Below are 16516 nucleotides of genomic sequence, written 5' to 3'. Positions count from 1 at the left end.
AGCCCTGCTTCTGGCCCTGGCTGTTGCTTCTCTCCAGGCCTTGCCTTCCCAGGGGCAGGACACAAGAGTTAGGGGCCTTGATGAATGGGAGAGGAGCCCTGAGGAGCACGTGACGGACCCTATAGCATCACACATGACTACAGCATGGGTAAGGGCAGCAGACTACCACTGCATGTTTAGTCCCAGCCTGCCAGGACATGGGACAAAGCTCCCTTCATGGCAAGGGGAGGGGGCACACAGGCCCTCCCCATCTCCCTGCACCATGACAGCTGCTCAGGAAGGGGGAGCTCCAAAACACCCAGTGACAGCCCCAGCCAGCAGTGAACACAGCCCCCTGGAAACACAGGAGCTCGCATGTGGCGTGGAACGCTGCCTGGGGAGCACGTGCAGCCGGATACATGCGCACACAGCCCAGGGGCTAAAGTAGGTCCCAGGCAGCTCTCAGGCCTGCGAGTCAAGCTGTTCATCCCGAGCAGAGTGTTGGGGCTGCCCTTTCAATCCATAAAGGGTGTAAACAGGGGTGTGGGCTCAGCTGCCAAGTCCTGGTCCTGCTGCAGCCCACTGCGTTGGCACACCCAGGTGACTCGGGGGGTGACAATCTTGCAGCTTCTGTGGGGACCAGACATAGGCTGTGTTCCACCAACCCGTGATTCTGGGGGCAACCTGGGGCAGAGCCCACAAGCCCTTAAATTATCCCAGAACTGAGCAGGGAGAAGCATCACTACTGCCTTTGCAGAGTCAGTTAAGGGACGCGAGGCTCCATGTGGATGCAGGCAAATGCTTTCAATGACAGGTGAGGCTGGGGTCCCTGCCCAAGTCAGAGCCTTGCCTAGTGCAGCCTGAGGACACCCAACTGACCTGCCCTTGTGGGAATGCATAGCTGTGCTGAGGACAGGCACAAGAGGCCCCATGCAGTAAGTGGGCGTGAGGCTGGATGTGCCCACACGGACGCACTTGCACCCAGTGGCAAAGCTTACCTGCAAGTTAAAGTTTGGCAAGAGCGATCGGAAGAAGAGAGATAAAGTGCTTTCGCTGGATGGTTGATTTGTCCTGAAAGAGAACACCCAGAAGACCCCGCTGAGTGAAGCCCACGCGGTTTCATGTCAGAACCCCTTGCACCTACCCTGCCTTTGGTGCCACGGGTCTACGAGGGGCTGACCCTGCCTGCTCCCTCTGCCACCTGGCAACACAAAGCTGCCCATGAGCCCGTGGTGCCACCTGGATGCTGGGTTTCCCTGAAGGAAAGTGCAGCAGCCTGCTTCCTCTTGGACTCTCCTGCCCCTGGACACCCACAGCCTGCCAAGTCCATACACATAGGGGGAACAGTACCCAGCATGGATGGGCACACAAGACATATGTAACACGTAGCTGAGCAGCTAGCTACTCAGTGTGCGCACACCCGCTTTGCAGCCCCAGATGTGGTAACAGGGCGAGATGGGGCGATACCTTTCAGGCCTTGTGTAGGAAATGACAGAGTCCAAGGGAGGCAGTGGATCAAACCCCATCACAGGCTGCGACATCACTTCCTGCAGGGACAGAGACATGGTCATGGGGCTGGCAGCAGCATGCCCTGGGGCACACAGCCTGCAGCAGGGAGCCCGATGGGCACAGCACGCTGGGCGTGAGATAGGTTGAGCCTCTGAGGCAAGGGGGCTGCCTCTCAGCTTGGTGCTGGACCCCAAGGGAGGTCAGAGGGGAGTGCACCCTGCACTGCCCTGGCACAAGAGGTTGCACCAGATGCACCTGGGGGGTTTCCTGCCTTCAGGACACAGCTCTGGTGCCTGGGAAGTCCTCAGCCCAGCTCCTCCCCTGCCCCAGTGACTCCAGGAAGGGGCTGCTGCTGGCTGGCGTGAGGATCTCTCACAGCAGTGAGCCACAAACCCCGACTGCTTAGGGGCAGGCCGAGATGGACCAGAGGTGGCTGAAGGCAGCCGCCCTGTCAGTCACCACAGCTTCCCCACTGGGCTTGGCTCAGGCACGTGGAGCACGTGCTCAGGGCAGAAGGCACATGACAGCACGCAGCCCCACGGGGCCCTCACCAGAGGCAGCGCGGCCGTGGCCTCCTTCAGCTCCGAGAGGATGACGTGGCGGTAGATGTTCCTGGGCGCACTCTGGTACCGCACTTTCCGCCTATGGGGAGAGAAGCCACAAAGGACACCCTGCGTGAGCTGCACCCATAGCCGCGAGGCGCCTTCCTGCCTCCCAGGGGCCACGCCTGCCTCATCCTAGCCCCCAAAGACCCTGGCTCTGGTCAGCACCAGGGTCCCGCGGGGGCTGCCAGCCCCTGGAGGAGGGCACAGAGAGGCTCAGAGCTGTCATCAGTGTATGCTGTGCCAGCAGCACCTCTCCTTGAGCTGAATGGATCAATGGAGCCAGCAGGCTGCAAAGGAGAGCGGAGACCTGGAAACGGCCCCTGCACATCCCTCCCCAGATCCCCTAGACCAGGCAGTCAAGCTCTGTTTTTAACCCCCAGCCCAAGCTGGTGCCACCCTGGCCACCATTGCATCTTCCCAGCTGCACTGTCAGGATATATGCATAGCAATTCAGACCTGTGCCCAGGGCAGCAGGGCTGACACTGCTGTGTGTGTCACCGGGATGTCCCACCCCACACTGCCACACTCACTTCTGCTCAGACTCCTCCACGGCAGGGTCGTTGGCCTCCACCAAGCGCAGCACCTCATGGACACTGGTTTCCAGCCAGGACATGACGACCGGGTCCTTCCATAGCGCATGTGTCCTTGCCACGTACAGGCACACCAGCTGGTTCAGGGCGGGCGGCTGGCTGAAGAACATGGAGGCTGTAGCACAGCGTGGGCCCTGCCTGCTAACCCCTCCAAGAGAACTGTGACCTTGCAGTCACCATCTGCACCCCAGCTCCATGTTGTCTGGCCTCGGGTCTGAGAATCCAGCAGGGCCCTTCCCTGGGACAGCTGGCTCCAGCCATTCCAGTCTCAGGGCCGAGAAACCCCGAGGCCTTGCCGAGGCGAACAGGGAGGCAGAGTGCCCAGGGCACACGTGCAATCTAGGCCTTGTGCCAAAGGGCTCACCAGCTGCGGGATGAACCTCTGCCCAGCCCAGTGGCATGAGAGCTCTCCCATGCAGCATGTGCGGCCCCCCACCCCTGCCAGGAAACAGCAGTCACTCCCCTCCGTGCAAACAGGAGCACAAAGCTACCAAGTGAGCTAAGCAGCCTGGCAGAGACCCCACTTCTCAAGGCCCTTACCTTATCTGTGCGGTGGGTCCGAAGAAGGGATGCGAAGCCACACGGGCATCTGGCTGCACGCTGCAGCGATCCAGCAATGGCATCAGAACTGTGGGAGAGGAAGCACAGAGCAACCCCGTGCCCCAGGACACTGCTGTCAGCACCAGTCACCAGGCTCCCCAGAGACCCCTGACCTGGGAAAAAGCCCCACCCAACCCATGCTGGCTCTGCTATGGCTAAAGCAGATGGCAGGAGTAGGCCCAAGCTGTTTTCAAAGGAATAAGGTGCCAGCTCAGGCCATTAGCAGCTCTGGCCTTGGCGTGGGAACAAAGAGCTCATTCTAGCCACTACCACTACCAGCACAAGGATGGCTTATGGCAAGAAGCTGCGCAAACTGGCTCCCTTTGTTCAGAGCTGGTCATTCTTGCTGACACAGACTAGCTGGTCCTGGCAATCTCCGTCCCCTCCTGCCCAGAGGCACTGCATGATTCCTCATAGGGGCAGGGGCCTTGGGTGGAGGAAGTTGTGAACAAGTAGCTCCAGGCGGCACAGTGAAAGGAGGACAGTGCCTCTGAAGCAGGCAGAGAGCACAAACAGCCAGGCTTGGGGAACCTGCGTTAAACCCTCCTGCCGTTCCACAACTGGGACCCGCGCCTTCCCTGGTCTAAGCGCACAGACCTATAGGCAGGGGAAGGGCAGGGAGACCTGGGATGGAAGCAGCAGATAGATGTCTTCCCACAGGCCTGAGGGGCCTGGGATCTGTGGCTCCACCACCACACCAGGTGGAAAGGGGGCACAGGGAGCACCAACCCACACACACTAAGAGCCTTGCTCTGCAGTTCAGGCCCCTATCAGCCTCCCTGCTTTGACCTGTGGGACCAAGTCCATGGTCACCTCTCTCTGGTAGCAAAGGCAGGGCCCACCTGTGCCACTCTGGATGCCAAGCATGGCCCTTGGATGAGTACCAATCCTGGACTCGGTGATACAGGATGGGACGAGAAGCCACCCAGGGGTGCCTGCTGCCAACTCACCACTAGGAAACATGATGAGGGCATGCTGGATGAGCTGGGCTGCCCTCTCGCGTGCCAGGCCCCGCTCTGGGTTCGGGAGCTCCTCCTGCTGGCTCTGCAGGAAGTATGCCAGTGGCACTGAGAAGGCGAAGTTCGGGAGCTGGGACAGGTTCCGGTGACTCTGGGGAGTGGGGAAAAGAGTCTCACTGTGACCTTGGAGGGGCTGGGTGGCCCCGCAAGGCAGCACCATGCTATGCCGCCTTCAGGGCACTCCTCAGGCCCCATTTTGTGCCTCAGTTTCCCCACAGCCATCCAGAGGAAGCAATGTGATGCACGCATGATCGCTTTGGTCAGGCTCAGAGCTTGGGTTTAAGGGTTCCTCATGCCCCAGCTGCAGTGGTTCACGCAGGCCCCTCATAGCCCACAAGCCCACAAAGGGTTAGTCCCATCCTGCTCGGTTGTCAGAGCAGGGCATGGGCAGCGCTTGAAGCCTGGTGCAGAGAAGGGCTGCAGGAGACTACCCCGCTGCCTTTCTGTCGATAGGAGGGAGGGTCTGGACCCTCCTGCTGCCCAGCACAGTTGCCCCTGCAGCTCCCAGAGCCCCCAGAACTACTCCTGGTTGGCTCTGACCTCCCTCCTGCTGACAGCTCACCTCCCACTCCTGGAAGACGCGGGTCAGGAAAGTGTATTCCCGAGCTCGGAGTGACAGGAAATCGATGATAAGCAGTGAGCACAGTGGGTCGTTCTCTGGGTCAAGGCTTTGGAGAGGGGAGGTCAGGAGGGAACAAACCAGGACAACGTTAAGATGGTTTGCAGCAGCTGCATGCACTTTGGCACCAAACAGGATGTCCTGCCTCAGAGTTTCCATTGGGCCCCAAACCGGCCATGGTTCGAGATGGAACCGGAGGGGGAAAGCACCATCTCAGGGCCAGGGAAGTTGTGGAAACTCCTTTAGGAGTCTGGAGAAGCACTGGACTGGGCTGTTTTGGGAACAGCCTCCCTCTCAGGGGCTGGCCCAGATGACCTGAGGTCCCTGGGAACCCTATGAGTTTATGATCTCCGCTTGGCAGGAGGGTCACAGCTAGCAGCATTCCTGTATCTAGGATTGGAGAAGAAGGTTCCCTGAAGCACTGCATCAGGCAGGGGCACAAACCAGGAGTTGGCAGGGGGGAAATGGGACAGCAGGGCCTGGCTTTTCCTCAAAGAGGGAGAGTGCAGCTCTCTTTGGCAAGGTGCAAACTCTCTCAGGCAGCTCCCAGGTTGACTCCTGCTCATCCAGGGAATCCTACAGCCTGCGCTATGTGTGATCAAACTAGGGTTCTCTGAGGCCCCACAACCCAGGTATCCTCGTCAAGTGCAGGACCTGTCCCAAGGGCACTAGAGCTGTCAAAGGAATAACAGGACAGCAGAAACACCTCCCGACTCTTCCCCTGCCACCCTGGTCAGCCAGACAGACCCACAGTTCAGCAGAAGAGAAGAGAAGATGGCCCAGGCTTATGACAGGGGGACTCTGTGGGTCTGCTCAAAGTCCTCTTCCAAAGATTGCTGCTTTCTCTAGCACAACAGAGGTAGGAGATTCCCCTGCCCCTGCCGAGCCCAGTGAGATGTGACACAAGGGCACTGTTCAGAGCACGTCCCTCTGAGGAATCAGAGCCCCAAATGGCAGCAACACAGAGCCCCAACTGGCAGCCACAGCACGGGCAGGCCCAGCCCCAGCCCCAGCCCCAGCCCCAGGTACCAACCTAAGGAGAAGCTTGCAGAACTCCAGTGCCGTGCGAAGACAGCCTCGCTTTTCCAGAAACATCATGTGCTTGAAGAGAGCCAGGTAAAATGCCCTGCAAGGAGGGGAGCAGCTTCAAAACCATCCAGGTGAGCACTAATACCCCCCTCCCCACCTAAGGATGGGACCCCATTGCTGGCCTGGACACTGCTCCCTGGGACACTGGTGGGAGATCTCAGATGGAGGACAGGCAGCCATCACACAGACTCATCTGCATGCTGGCCAGAAGCTTTCCAGGCAAGGGTGTGGGCTGCGAGGTCCCAGCACTTCATCTCCCACCCAACTCCCTGCTTTTTATTGAACAGGATGAGCTGTAGATCTTAACAATGCAGCCCAACCTCACCTCAGACCTCAGTCTGTAGCAGATATGGAGCTGGGGCCTGGGACCCAGGAGACAAGAGAGCAATCAAAGAACCACAGAGAACTGGGGTTGGAAGGGACTTCCAGAGGTGGTTTAGTCCAACCCTTGCCTGAGCCAAGATCAGCCCCGTTCAAACAATCCTAAACAAATCCCTTGTCTAATCTCTCAGTAAAACTACAATCACCCCCAAACCTGCTCCAGGTAAAGCAGGGGGAGGAACACAGCAGCCAATGTCCTGTTTCTATAACAGGTTGTCAATAAATGCTCAAGAGATCCCTGGCAAAAGCCATGTCCCCACTCCATAGGAAGGCAACCCCACTCATCTGTATCAATCTGAAAATTCCTTCCTGACCCCAAATCTGGCATTGGTCTGACCTTGAGCAGAGGGACAAGACCCTCCAGGCTGAGTACCAGGAGAAGCACTGGTACAGCCCAGTCCTCATCCCCAGCCTGGGCTGCAGTGACTGAGTGTTGCATGGGTGCATTCTGAAGGCTTAGGGCTGTGACAACACAGCGCCTGCCAGCCAAAGGCCTGTGGCCTTCCCTGGCTGTGCATGCTGGGTGGAGCCACACACCCCAATAGGCATTCAATAGGCCATGCAAAAGAACTGGTTGCGAAGCCAGCGCTGGACTAATGGACAAACCCAAGGTACAGGGGGAGCAGCGTCTGCAGCATCTACTACTGGCTAGAGCGATTCTATAGCTAATGCCCGTGCCAGAGCTGGGTCAGCTGTATGCTGACATGGACACATAGTGTGAACGACCATGAGACAAGGGGGAGGAGTGCGAGCTGGCCCACCTGTTCTCTGGCCGCCGGTAGTCAAGTCTGCAGGCTCCGCTGGTGAGGCTGAACACGGGGTGGAACACGCACTCCAGGCTGTAGAGCGCCCTCTCTGCAAGCAACACATGGGCCCTCAGCAGGCCATTTACCAAGCACAGGACCCCACAACAATGCCACCACAGCCAAACCCCAAGACTTGACCCACTGACGGCTGCTTGGAGTCCTGGGGATGTGGAACAGGCTGGTGTCGCTTCCTGGTGAGGAGCTCAGCCATGGCAACAGCTTGCTCTCTCAGGGGCCATCTCAGCAGAGGTCACAGATGCCACTTACCCCTGGGGCAGGGCTTGGAGACCAGGGACTGTCTCTGCTATTCTGGGATGAAGGACTGAGGAGCCAGGGCCTTTGGTCATACTGTGTGCTCTGGCTGTGAGCACTCACACTCTTCTGTAGGACAGCCAGGCCTGGGGCTCTGAGCACTGCCTGCCTGGGGTCTCAGCACCAAAGATGCAGAGACCAGCGTCACTCAGCAACTCCCTGGGACTGCAGGGGCATCCCACTGTGCCACTGGCCTTGGCCCAGGTGTAACAGCCCCGCTTAAAAAGCAGCCGACACTTCCTAGACCTAAGCCTGCACCACCATAGGTGCTGCTCTGATCCCTGTCCCACACCTGGCATGCCCAAACACTGGGACTGCCCAGCATCAGTGGGGCGACCTGGCAGCTCCAGCCATGATGCTCAGAGCACATTACTCCATGCCCCACCCCCTTACCAATGAGGTCTCGGGCCATCTCCTGATCCTCCTGCATCCGGCACACGTCACTGAGCTGCAGGAGTGAGTCCACATGGTATGAGTTCATCTGGAGCAAGAGCTGTGGGAAAAGCCAAGGGGGGGTATGTGTGTGGAAATAAGCCTTCACACAAAGTAACACCCCCCCCCCACACACACACACACACACACCCCCGCGGGAGTCAAGGGCAGGCTGGCTCCAGGAAGACAGGGTTGTACGGAGGGAGTCTGTATGACTCGGAGAGCAAGGGAAAGGGGTGCTGGAAATTGACCCTAATGGGGTCCCAGCTGGGCTCATTCAGCAGCACTGTCACTTCCAGGCCTGAAAGTAACAGGATCCCGCCCCGGCCATCACAGCCCTCTTGTATGAGACACGAGACCACATCAGGGCCAAGGCTCAGGCTTGTTACACCAAGGCCAAGCACCACGTGCTCTCACCACCTTGGTCTGATGAACAGCAAGCTGGCATGACAACAAGCTCAGGGTGACCACAGACGTAACCAGGGGGCAGGGAAGCGAAAGTAAAAGGACGCTGGACAAGGGTCCTTTTAAAAACTCCCTCAAGTGCATCTATTCGTGCTTGGTTGAAGCGGAGGAAGACTGGGTTCAGAGCTTCAACATGCTGCATTTGGGCACGGAGCAGCATAGCTGCCAGCCTGCCCTTCCATCCTACAAACGTTGTTATCCAGTCTAACAAGCTCGGACACGCTCAGCAAGACCTCAACGCAGGCACTGTTCTCCCCACATACCAGGAAGAGCGAACGCGCAGCGTCTTCCATGAAGCGGGTTATAAATAGAACAGCTGTTAGACCCTGCATTTAAAAGTCATGTTATGTAGTATTTTGCCTTTCCCAGCTGAAGAGGGAAGACAATGAGGCTTTGTTTGCTGGCTGGGAGGTCTGTTCTCTATGGAAGCCCCTAACTTGGGAGGAATGTCCTGCAGAACCATTCAAGCTCTGCCTCACACTAGCATGGCGCCTGGCCCTGGCTTCACCTGCACGAGATGGACCCACCGGCTCCCTCCACAACTGACCAGGAAATGCTGCATGCAGCAGGGACCCAAACAGGCCGTCTTTCACTTTGATCTAGCAGAAGTCCTGTGGGAGTCTACTGCTCTAAGCAAGATGGCAGTGGTGCCCAGGCCCCTCATCACTACAAGGCAGTGGCCTTGTATCAGGCAAGGGAGACCTACCACAATGTTGTTTGGGTCCATGGACTCCACGGCGTCTAGGAACTTGAACTGCACTTGCTGGTACTCACGATGGTGCTCAAAGGTAAAGTACTGCACTCCCCGCCGTGTCTCCAGAAGCTGCATACCAATACCTGGGAGGAGAGTGCGAAGGGCTAGTGCTCCCTTGGGGAGATGGAGACAGCCACCACCAGCTGGTACAGACAAGCCAAGAGGCTCCAAACTCCTCTCTGCCCCAAAGCTGGATTCACTTAGGGTTAAGGGACCCTGTTCATGCTGGTAAGTCCATGAGCCACCCTGCCAAGGATCCTAGGAGAGTTCAAAGGTGAATACTTCCTGTGTCCACATCTCCCCAAAGCCCCAAGTCTGCCCCCCACCCTTCTCCAAACATGCTACCCAAGGGCAAAACCCTTCTAGGACCGGAGACACCCAATGCCTGTGAGCCTTGAAAGAAAATGAAAGAGTCACACAAAGCTCCAGCCTGGTGCTGGCAATGTTGCTTCTGTCTGAGCAAGGCAGAGGCAGGGCACCACGCCAGGGGCTGACACAGCTAGTGCAAGCTGGGGCCTGGTGGCCAGTAATAGCCACAGCAGCCTTTGCAGGCTGACCAGGCCCTGGCCACAGCCCAGCAGTGGAACCAGGAAGCGCAGGCTAACGACAGGCTGGAGAGAAGGCCATAGCAGAGGTCTTACCGGTTCTGCTGTAGCGTGGCCAGGTGTCCTTGGGAGCTGTCAGCCATGTGCTGCGGACATACTGGCGCTGCCTCTGCCGTGGCCTGTGGAAACCAACACTTAGGCCATCCCTTCTACGTACTTCATGGATCGTATCAGCCGGATGCAGGATGGGACCAAAGCAAGCATAGTGAAGGGAAGCTAAGGGACCGTTTCCAGAGTATGGCAACCACTCCCATCACTTCCTCTGACCGTAGCCACACCTAAATGGATTCAACCTCTCCAGCACCCTGGCCTGCCCATGGCTTCTTGGGGATACCACCTGTGGGTCTGTGCCACCCTATCCCTACCTCCCCCAGGTAAGATGCAAGCCCCACCCTACACATCCCATTGAGATTTCATCCTAGCAACAACCAAGCACCTCTTCACCAGATGCGGCTTTGGAAAGGCCCGAGTCCATAATGGAAGGGAGGCTTATGAGACAAAAGCAACGGCAGAGGACATGGGGAGAGTCTGGACACAGCCTGGGTTTCTTACATGCATCTAGGGATACAACTTTACTCTTAAGTCACTGCCCCCACCCTGAAAAGGCCTCTTCAACAAGTCAGGAAGGGCTGACCATGTCTGTAAGCACCCTTCTAGGACACACCAGGCACCCTGGGGAGGAGCAGCACTGGCAGCTCAGCCTGGGACACCAAGGACAGGGAAGAACATGCATCATATATGGGGCTGGGTATTATTATTTTAAGCCTTCCTCCAAGGCACTGGGTGCCGGCTGCAGCCCAGACTGGGGATGGGGACTGGGCTGTGCCAATACTTCTGCTGGAACTCAGCCCTGGAGGGTCCTGGTTACAGGGTCTTGTCCCTCTCCTCAGGGTCAGACCGACGCAGCACTGGGGTCAGGAAGGAATTTTACCCCATGGCCAGACTGGTACAGGGTGGGGAGGTGGGGGTAGGGCTTGCCTTCCTCTGTACCAGGGGGTGCGGGCCTCTCCCTGCGATGTCTCAATTGAAAACTTTTTATAGAAACAGGACATTGGCTGCCGTGGTCTCCCTGCTTTACCCGTGGCAGGTTTGGGTGTGAGGTCTTGTGCTTGTCAGACAATGGGTTTGTTGGGTTGGTTTGGACAGGGCTGATCCTGCCTCAGGAAGGGGTTAGACTAAATGTGACTGCCAAAGGTCCCAGTGCAGGACTGGCCTCACCTCTGCTCACCCAGAACTGCCCGGGCCCCAAAGTATCTCTTCAGCTCATTCTCAGGATTCAAATTTCTGCAAAACCAAGGCCCATGATGAGAAGACTCACCCAGAGTCACTGCAGGCCAGCATAGGGCCCACCCACCCCCACAATACACAATACCTCTGATGCTTCTGCTTTACATAATGTCAGCTCACCCATAAGGGAAACGATACCCACCCGTGCGTGTAACCACAGTGAGGTTTCACAGCCAATCGCTCAGCCTGCTGCTTGCAAAGGCTGAGAGCTGTCTCAAAGGTTTTTCTGAGAGAATAATGCTACTGCCCTCTCCAGGGTAGCTGCTGTCATTAGTGCAAGTGCCTGATTCTAGAGAAGATCATCAAATCAACTGCCACACAGTGAAGCTGCCTGCAAGCCAGCTTGGCACATGGGCCACAGCTGAGCTATGAACTCACTATGGCTGTAGACATGGAACACTGGACCCAGGGATGACACCAGCCCAGGGGCCACCCGCTGCACTGCATTCCAGGCAGCTGCAGCGTCGGAGAAAGGGAAGATGTGCTTTGCTGAATGCTTGAGGCTGAGTCATCATGGCTGCAATTCAGGGCCGCTGACAGTCTCAAATACAGTCCGCTCAAGGCCTGTCTAGCGGACCCTTTGCTGGCTTGGGATAAGCATAGCCCAGAGCTCTGGGGATGGGATCTCCCTACAGCACTGATGTCCCACGGTCAACAAACAACAGAAAGGCTCCTGGAAAAGCAAGAGGGAGGCAGGGTGTGGTACCTATGCTCCACATAGAGCAGCGGCCGGCTGTCTGCTATCACTCCACTCAGCACTTGGTGCGAGTGCCCGTTGGTCTCCTCGATCTTCTCCAGAAGACTGTCAATATCCTCCAGGTCGTCATCTTCCTTAGGGCACAAGCGAGACATTGCCCTTGTTAAAGTACTGCATCAGCCCCACATATCCCGCCCCTGTTGGCACATCAGGCCCTTGTCCTCTACTCTTGCTTCACTCCTTGCTGCTCCACCTGCACTTTCTGCCCTGCCTCTTTGCTCCCACAGGCTTCCCCTTGCTACTGAGCTGTCACGCTAGGCTGAGGCCCCTCCCTGATGCCTCGTCACACGTTCCCCATCGTTAGCCTAGATGTCTTACTAAAAGAGCCACTCCAGCCCAGCAGCTTGGGGCCAAGCTGACAGTAAGGGGCTCTAGGTGTGCCTCTGGCTTGGACACTGTAGGTCAGACTGGAAGATCTTGAGGGTCCACTTCTGGCCTCAGCAAAGCAACCTGCAGGTCTGAGTGTGGGTGTCTGAACTCATCACCCAACCTCAACCCACACTGCTAGTGCCACGGTCCACTTCTACTGGATTCAGGTTAAGCTCTTTGGTGTCTCAGTGTGACTGCGAATACTCCTAGCACTACACAACTGTCCGCTAGGGAGCCAGGCTTCAACGCCTACTTGACAGCCTGTCCTCGCCCCCCGCAATGCTCACCATAAGGATTCCAGCCAAACTTGGACCCAAACCTGCAAAAACTGGGTTGGGGAGGGGGTTGATTTCAGGCACATATTTGAACCAGGCTTTAATTTGCACTTAAGCTATTTGCCTAATTGGTACAACTCAGTACTTCTTAACCAAGAGGCTATACTGTCTCTAGACACACTCCTATTTATGCAGCTCTACCTCCATTCAGATTCTTGCAGTTTTACACTTTATTACATAAGAAAAGCAGCGTTCAGCCATTTCTAATTCAAAAGGTAACACTTCATGATCTACCTTAAATTGCACTTGAAATCCAAAGAGAAACACACAACTGTCTCCTAAAAACATTCTAATTAGCTAAACATGACACCCTTAAGTTGGTTTATCCAAAATACAAACTTTTCAATAAGACTTAAGGCGCACAAAGGAAGGATGACCTTGCCTTAGTGAGCTACCCAAGTTTTTTCTGGTTACCATGACCTTCAATATCTCACAACGAGCTGTCTTGGACTGGGAAAGAAAAACAAACTGTCCTGCTCTGTCTCTGGTTTCTCTGAGTCTTGAACAAGCCAGTCTCTAAGCCAAACCAGCTGATGAGTTGAGAAGAAAGCATTCCCTCTGCACCTGCCAAAGAGGCCACTAACAGAAGCTGATTTGAACTACATCAAACTTGGGTTCTGTGTGGTTGAATGGTCGGTTTTTTTAAGGCTTTGACAACAGGAATACTTTGGTTGAATGATACCTGATCTTCTTGTTTGCATTGCTGTTTCTGCACACAGAGATTGGGTGTATGAGGTTCCTGACTCAGAAAAAACAGAGAAAAACCTGGCAACTTCCTTGGAAGGAGACTGTTTAGCCAGACTGGGACAGCCAGGACAATGCAGTCCCATGAACACACACATTCACTACCCCCATGCCTGGCACCAGCTGCTGCTCTTGGCCACACTTTTGCTGTTATGGTCACCTGGGCAGTAGCCCAGCAAGAGTAAAGTGTGTTGCTATGCAGGGGAAGGGCACCCGGGAGAGAGCACCAGTGCGGCTCTCAGGCCCTTGTTGCCAGTGCTTGGAGCACTAACAGCTACAAAATGCTGCATCTGGCACGGTGTAGCAGAAAGGGGCACTGGGGTTGGGTCAGGAAGGACGTGGGAATGGGTAAATGGAGGGCAAAATCCCAGAGAATTCCACCCCAAGACAAGATGGAAAGAGGCACTGGTTTGAAGACTCCAGCATCAGTCAGCTGCTGCTGGGCTGGTCGAATCCCAACGGCTGAACTCAGAGACTATCGAGTAGCAGCTATGCTCTCCAAATAAGAGCAGTATAGAGGGAGCCCTTTTTGTATGGAGACCCAGAACACTGCACAGATTAGGGGGAACCATGGGGCAGGGAGGGAGGGCAGGAGGGGTGCTAACCCCTGAGAACTTGATGCTGATGTACCGGAGTTTCACTGACTGGAGTCCTCTTGTTTTTCCGTTTCTTCTTTTTCTTCCGTGCCTTATTTGAGTTGGGCTAGGAGAGAAGCAGAACGGGTGACATGTCAGTGAGCGCACAGCAATACAGTCCTGGGGGGATGCTGCAAGGGAGATGGCATCACTAAAGAAGAGACCAACTGTCACAGACTCAGTCCAGGAGAAAGCCATTCTGCTTGGTCTCCAACACGTGACAACAGTGTAATGGGAAGACTGTGACCAGGGCACAGCAAAGCAACTCTATCATTCCCAAACCAAAGGGGTTAAGATGAACCTCAGATACTCTTATATCAGTGCCTGGGGCAGATTATCTAGCACAAGAGATTCTGGGGATTCTCTCTCGAGCCTCAGAGACGGCTGCTTCCATTTATTCTCTCCTATGTGTTGAGCAATGCCCCCCAAAAAATCACCCGTCACCAGAGATGCGCAGCACCCAGAAAGCACCTCATTCTCCACAGACGACTACAGCAGATGGTGCTACCCAGCCCTGTCCCACAGGCAGGCCGGTGCACTGCTATCTATGCCACCTCCTCCACACAAGGTTAACGGCATACTGCCAGGAGCCCCGGGGGGGTCCACACAGATATTACCACCAAAGCGCATGCTCCAGAACCAGGTCTCCAAGAGGAGAGTCTGAAATCCAGAACGCACCCACGTATCTCAGCGCCGTGCACAGTGGGCTTCTCTCCTCTGCCATCACCTACGGCCAAGATGCAGGAGGGGCATTTACAAGAAAAGAAAGTTCCCAGATCACTATTGCCAGGGAACATCCATGCACTTCTCCACATATTTATCTCCACAGCAAACGCTTTGGTGCATTTTATTAAGCTAAAGTCAGCCCCTGTGAGCAGCCCAAGAGCTACATAGTTAAGGTCTACCACAAAGGGAAATCATTTCTATTTCCAGACACCTGGGCTTCCTGGCTTTCGGCCGTTTTGCATGAACTCGACAGAGGGCTTGCAACAGCAGCACAGGTACTTACTTCTGGGAACTTCTCCCTTCTGCTTTAAGCTGCATGGCAACATCACCAGGCGTCACACTGACCTTCCCACACCCCAGCCCCGGTCTAGTCCGAGAGCACCATAGCAGCTTGGGGATGTGAGCAGACAGAAATCAGACTCTTCCTTTCCTCTGTTGGCCAGGGCAGGGTGAGGACAAGTGTGCATGACAGCTCCGCAGGCAGGGAGGCACCATGAATAGGAAGCATTATATCAACCAATGCTTGCTGCATGTCCTTTATCCCACATTTAGCTTTATACCCCTTCTGCCTGGGGGGCATGTGTTCCAGCCCCGTGGGACAACCCTCACACCTACCCAAGGGAAAGGACTGTGCTTCTGCAGCCAGAAGACAGGCCACGCAGCAGCCCTCCCCCATGCCCTGCAAGGTACCTGCGGCTTCACTGTGCTGTGGTCCTGGTGCTCCAGGGCTCCTCCATCTCTGTGCCCATTGCTCTCTGCCTCTCTGGTGTTGCCGGCAGCGCCATGCCCTTTCAGTCTGGAGCCTACTGCCTCCTCTGGGGCTGACGGCTCCTCCTCTGACTCTTCCTCATTGTTGATCTGTGCACCAGAGGGGTCAGGCCGGACCCCACCTATCCCAGCAGCTCAGCACCAGCTACATCTCACCCCCCACAAGGAGCTGGGGCGGTGGGTGCCACATGGCAGGGGGCTGGATGAGGTGCCTGAGAGGGCCTGGGGGGCAGGGCCCAGCCAGTGCTGCGTGGGCTGGCCAGCCCCAACCCCTGCTGGACAGGTCAGAGGAGGGTGCAGGGGTCCCAGCTCCCGCAGAGCAGCAGGTGCCTGGGAGCCCTGCGCTGCACCAGGCATGGAGGGCCCGAGCTGCCCAGAACCACCCCAGCCGGCCCGTGCTCCTGGGTCAACCCCGCCCACAGCCCCCCAGGGCCCCCGGTCCCAGCCCTGGCCCGACCCAGTTCAGTCTGGCCTGCCCCCAGGGGTCTTGTGCAGTCTGACCCTTGTGTCCTGGTCTGACCCCGGGCCCGGTTCGCCGCCCTGCACCCCAGCCCCAGTCCAGCCCCTCTGCCCTGGGCTGGTCCGGCCCGGCCCAAACGAATCCAGCCCAGTGCAGAGCCCTCCACCCCAGCCTGGTCCAGTCCAGTCTCCCCACCCTAGTCCAATCCAGCCCAGCCCCTCACCAGCTCGTAGAGGTTGCCGACCCCCCGGCGCGGCCCGCTCTCGCCGCCTGGTTCTGGTTCTGGTTCTGGTTCTGGTTCCGGTTCCGGTTCCGGCCCCAGGGGCTCCTGGCCCCGCTGCTCCCCCCGCAGCCGCCGCAGCGCTCGCCTCGACATAGGGACCCGGGCCACCGCGCGCACTGCGCCTGCGCGCTTAACGTCACTGGGGCGCGTCGCCGGCCGACGCCACCTGCGCACGCGCCCTGCTCGGCGCCGCCACTTCTCTCGCACCTCCCCCCGCGCGAGATAAGTCCCCTTCTCCCACGTGTTCCACGAGGTGCGAGGACCCTGTCCCTGGGGCCCTGGTGGGAGAGGGTGGCCATGCGTCATTGCTACCATATTGCGTGGCCATGGTCATTGCCCCAGCAGCCCCTGCCTCCCTCCACGCGCAGGGGCCAGCTTGGCCCTGGA

General features: G+C 57.1%; 1 protein-coding gene across 1 annotated transcript in view; it reads right to left on the bottom strand.

Moving 5' to 3' along the window:
- TCF25 (transcription factor 25) overlaps window positions 1-16247 on the bottom strand; it is a 20891-nt gene extending 4644 nt beyond the window's left edge. The window contains exons 1-17 of the mRNA XM_019535460.1: window positions 16070-16247; window positions 15309-15476; window positions 13888-13959; window positions 11759-11883; window positions 10984-11049; window positions 9802-9884; window positions 9113-9243; window positions 7903-8002; window positions 7153-7246; window positions 5955-6047; window positions 4865-4970; window positions 4234-4393; window positions 3224-3311; window positions 2624-2782; window positions 2040-2130; window positions 1447-1526; window positions 978-1050 (exon numbers count right to left, since the gene is read on the bottom strand). Of these exons, the coding sequence (XP_019391005.1) occupies window positions 978-1050; window positions 1447-1526; window positions 2040-2130; window positions 2624-2782; window positions 3224-3311; window positions 4234-4393; window positions 4865-4970; window positions 5955-6047; window positions 7153-7246; window positions 7903-8002; window positions 9113-9243; window positions 9802-9884; window positions 10984-11049; window positions 11759-11883; window positions 13888-13959; window positions 15309-15476; window positions 16070-16222 (1842 nt within the window). The 5' untranslated portion in view covers window positions 16223-16247. The remainder of the gene's footprint in view (window positions 1-977; window positions 1051-1446; window positions 1527-2039; window positions 2131-2623; window positions 2783-3223; window positions 3312-4233; window positions 4394-4864; window positions 4971-5954; window positions 6048-7152; window positions 7247-7902; window positions 8003-9112; window positions 9244-9801; window positions 9885-10983; window positions 11050-11758; window positions 11884-13887; window positions 13960-15308; window positions 15477-16069) is intronic.
- Window positions 16248-16516: the final 269 nt, after the last annotated feature.

This window comes from Crocodylus porosus, unplaced genomic scaffold, assembly GCF_001723895.1.
Source record: "Crocodylus porosus isolate Cpor-Errol unplaced genomic scaffold, CroPor_comp1, whole genome shotgun sequence".
Taxonomy (NCBI): domain Eukaryota; kingdom Metazoa; phylum Chordata; order Crocodylia; family Crocodylidae; genus Crocodylus; species Crocodylus porosus.
The sequence above is the reverse complement of the archived record's forward strand: the minus strand, read 5'-3'. Positions and strand labels throughout refer to the sequence as shown.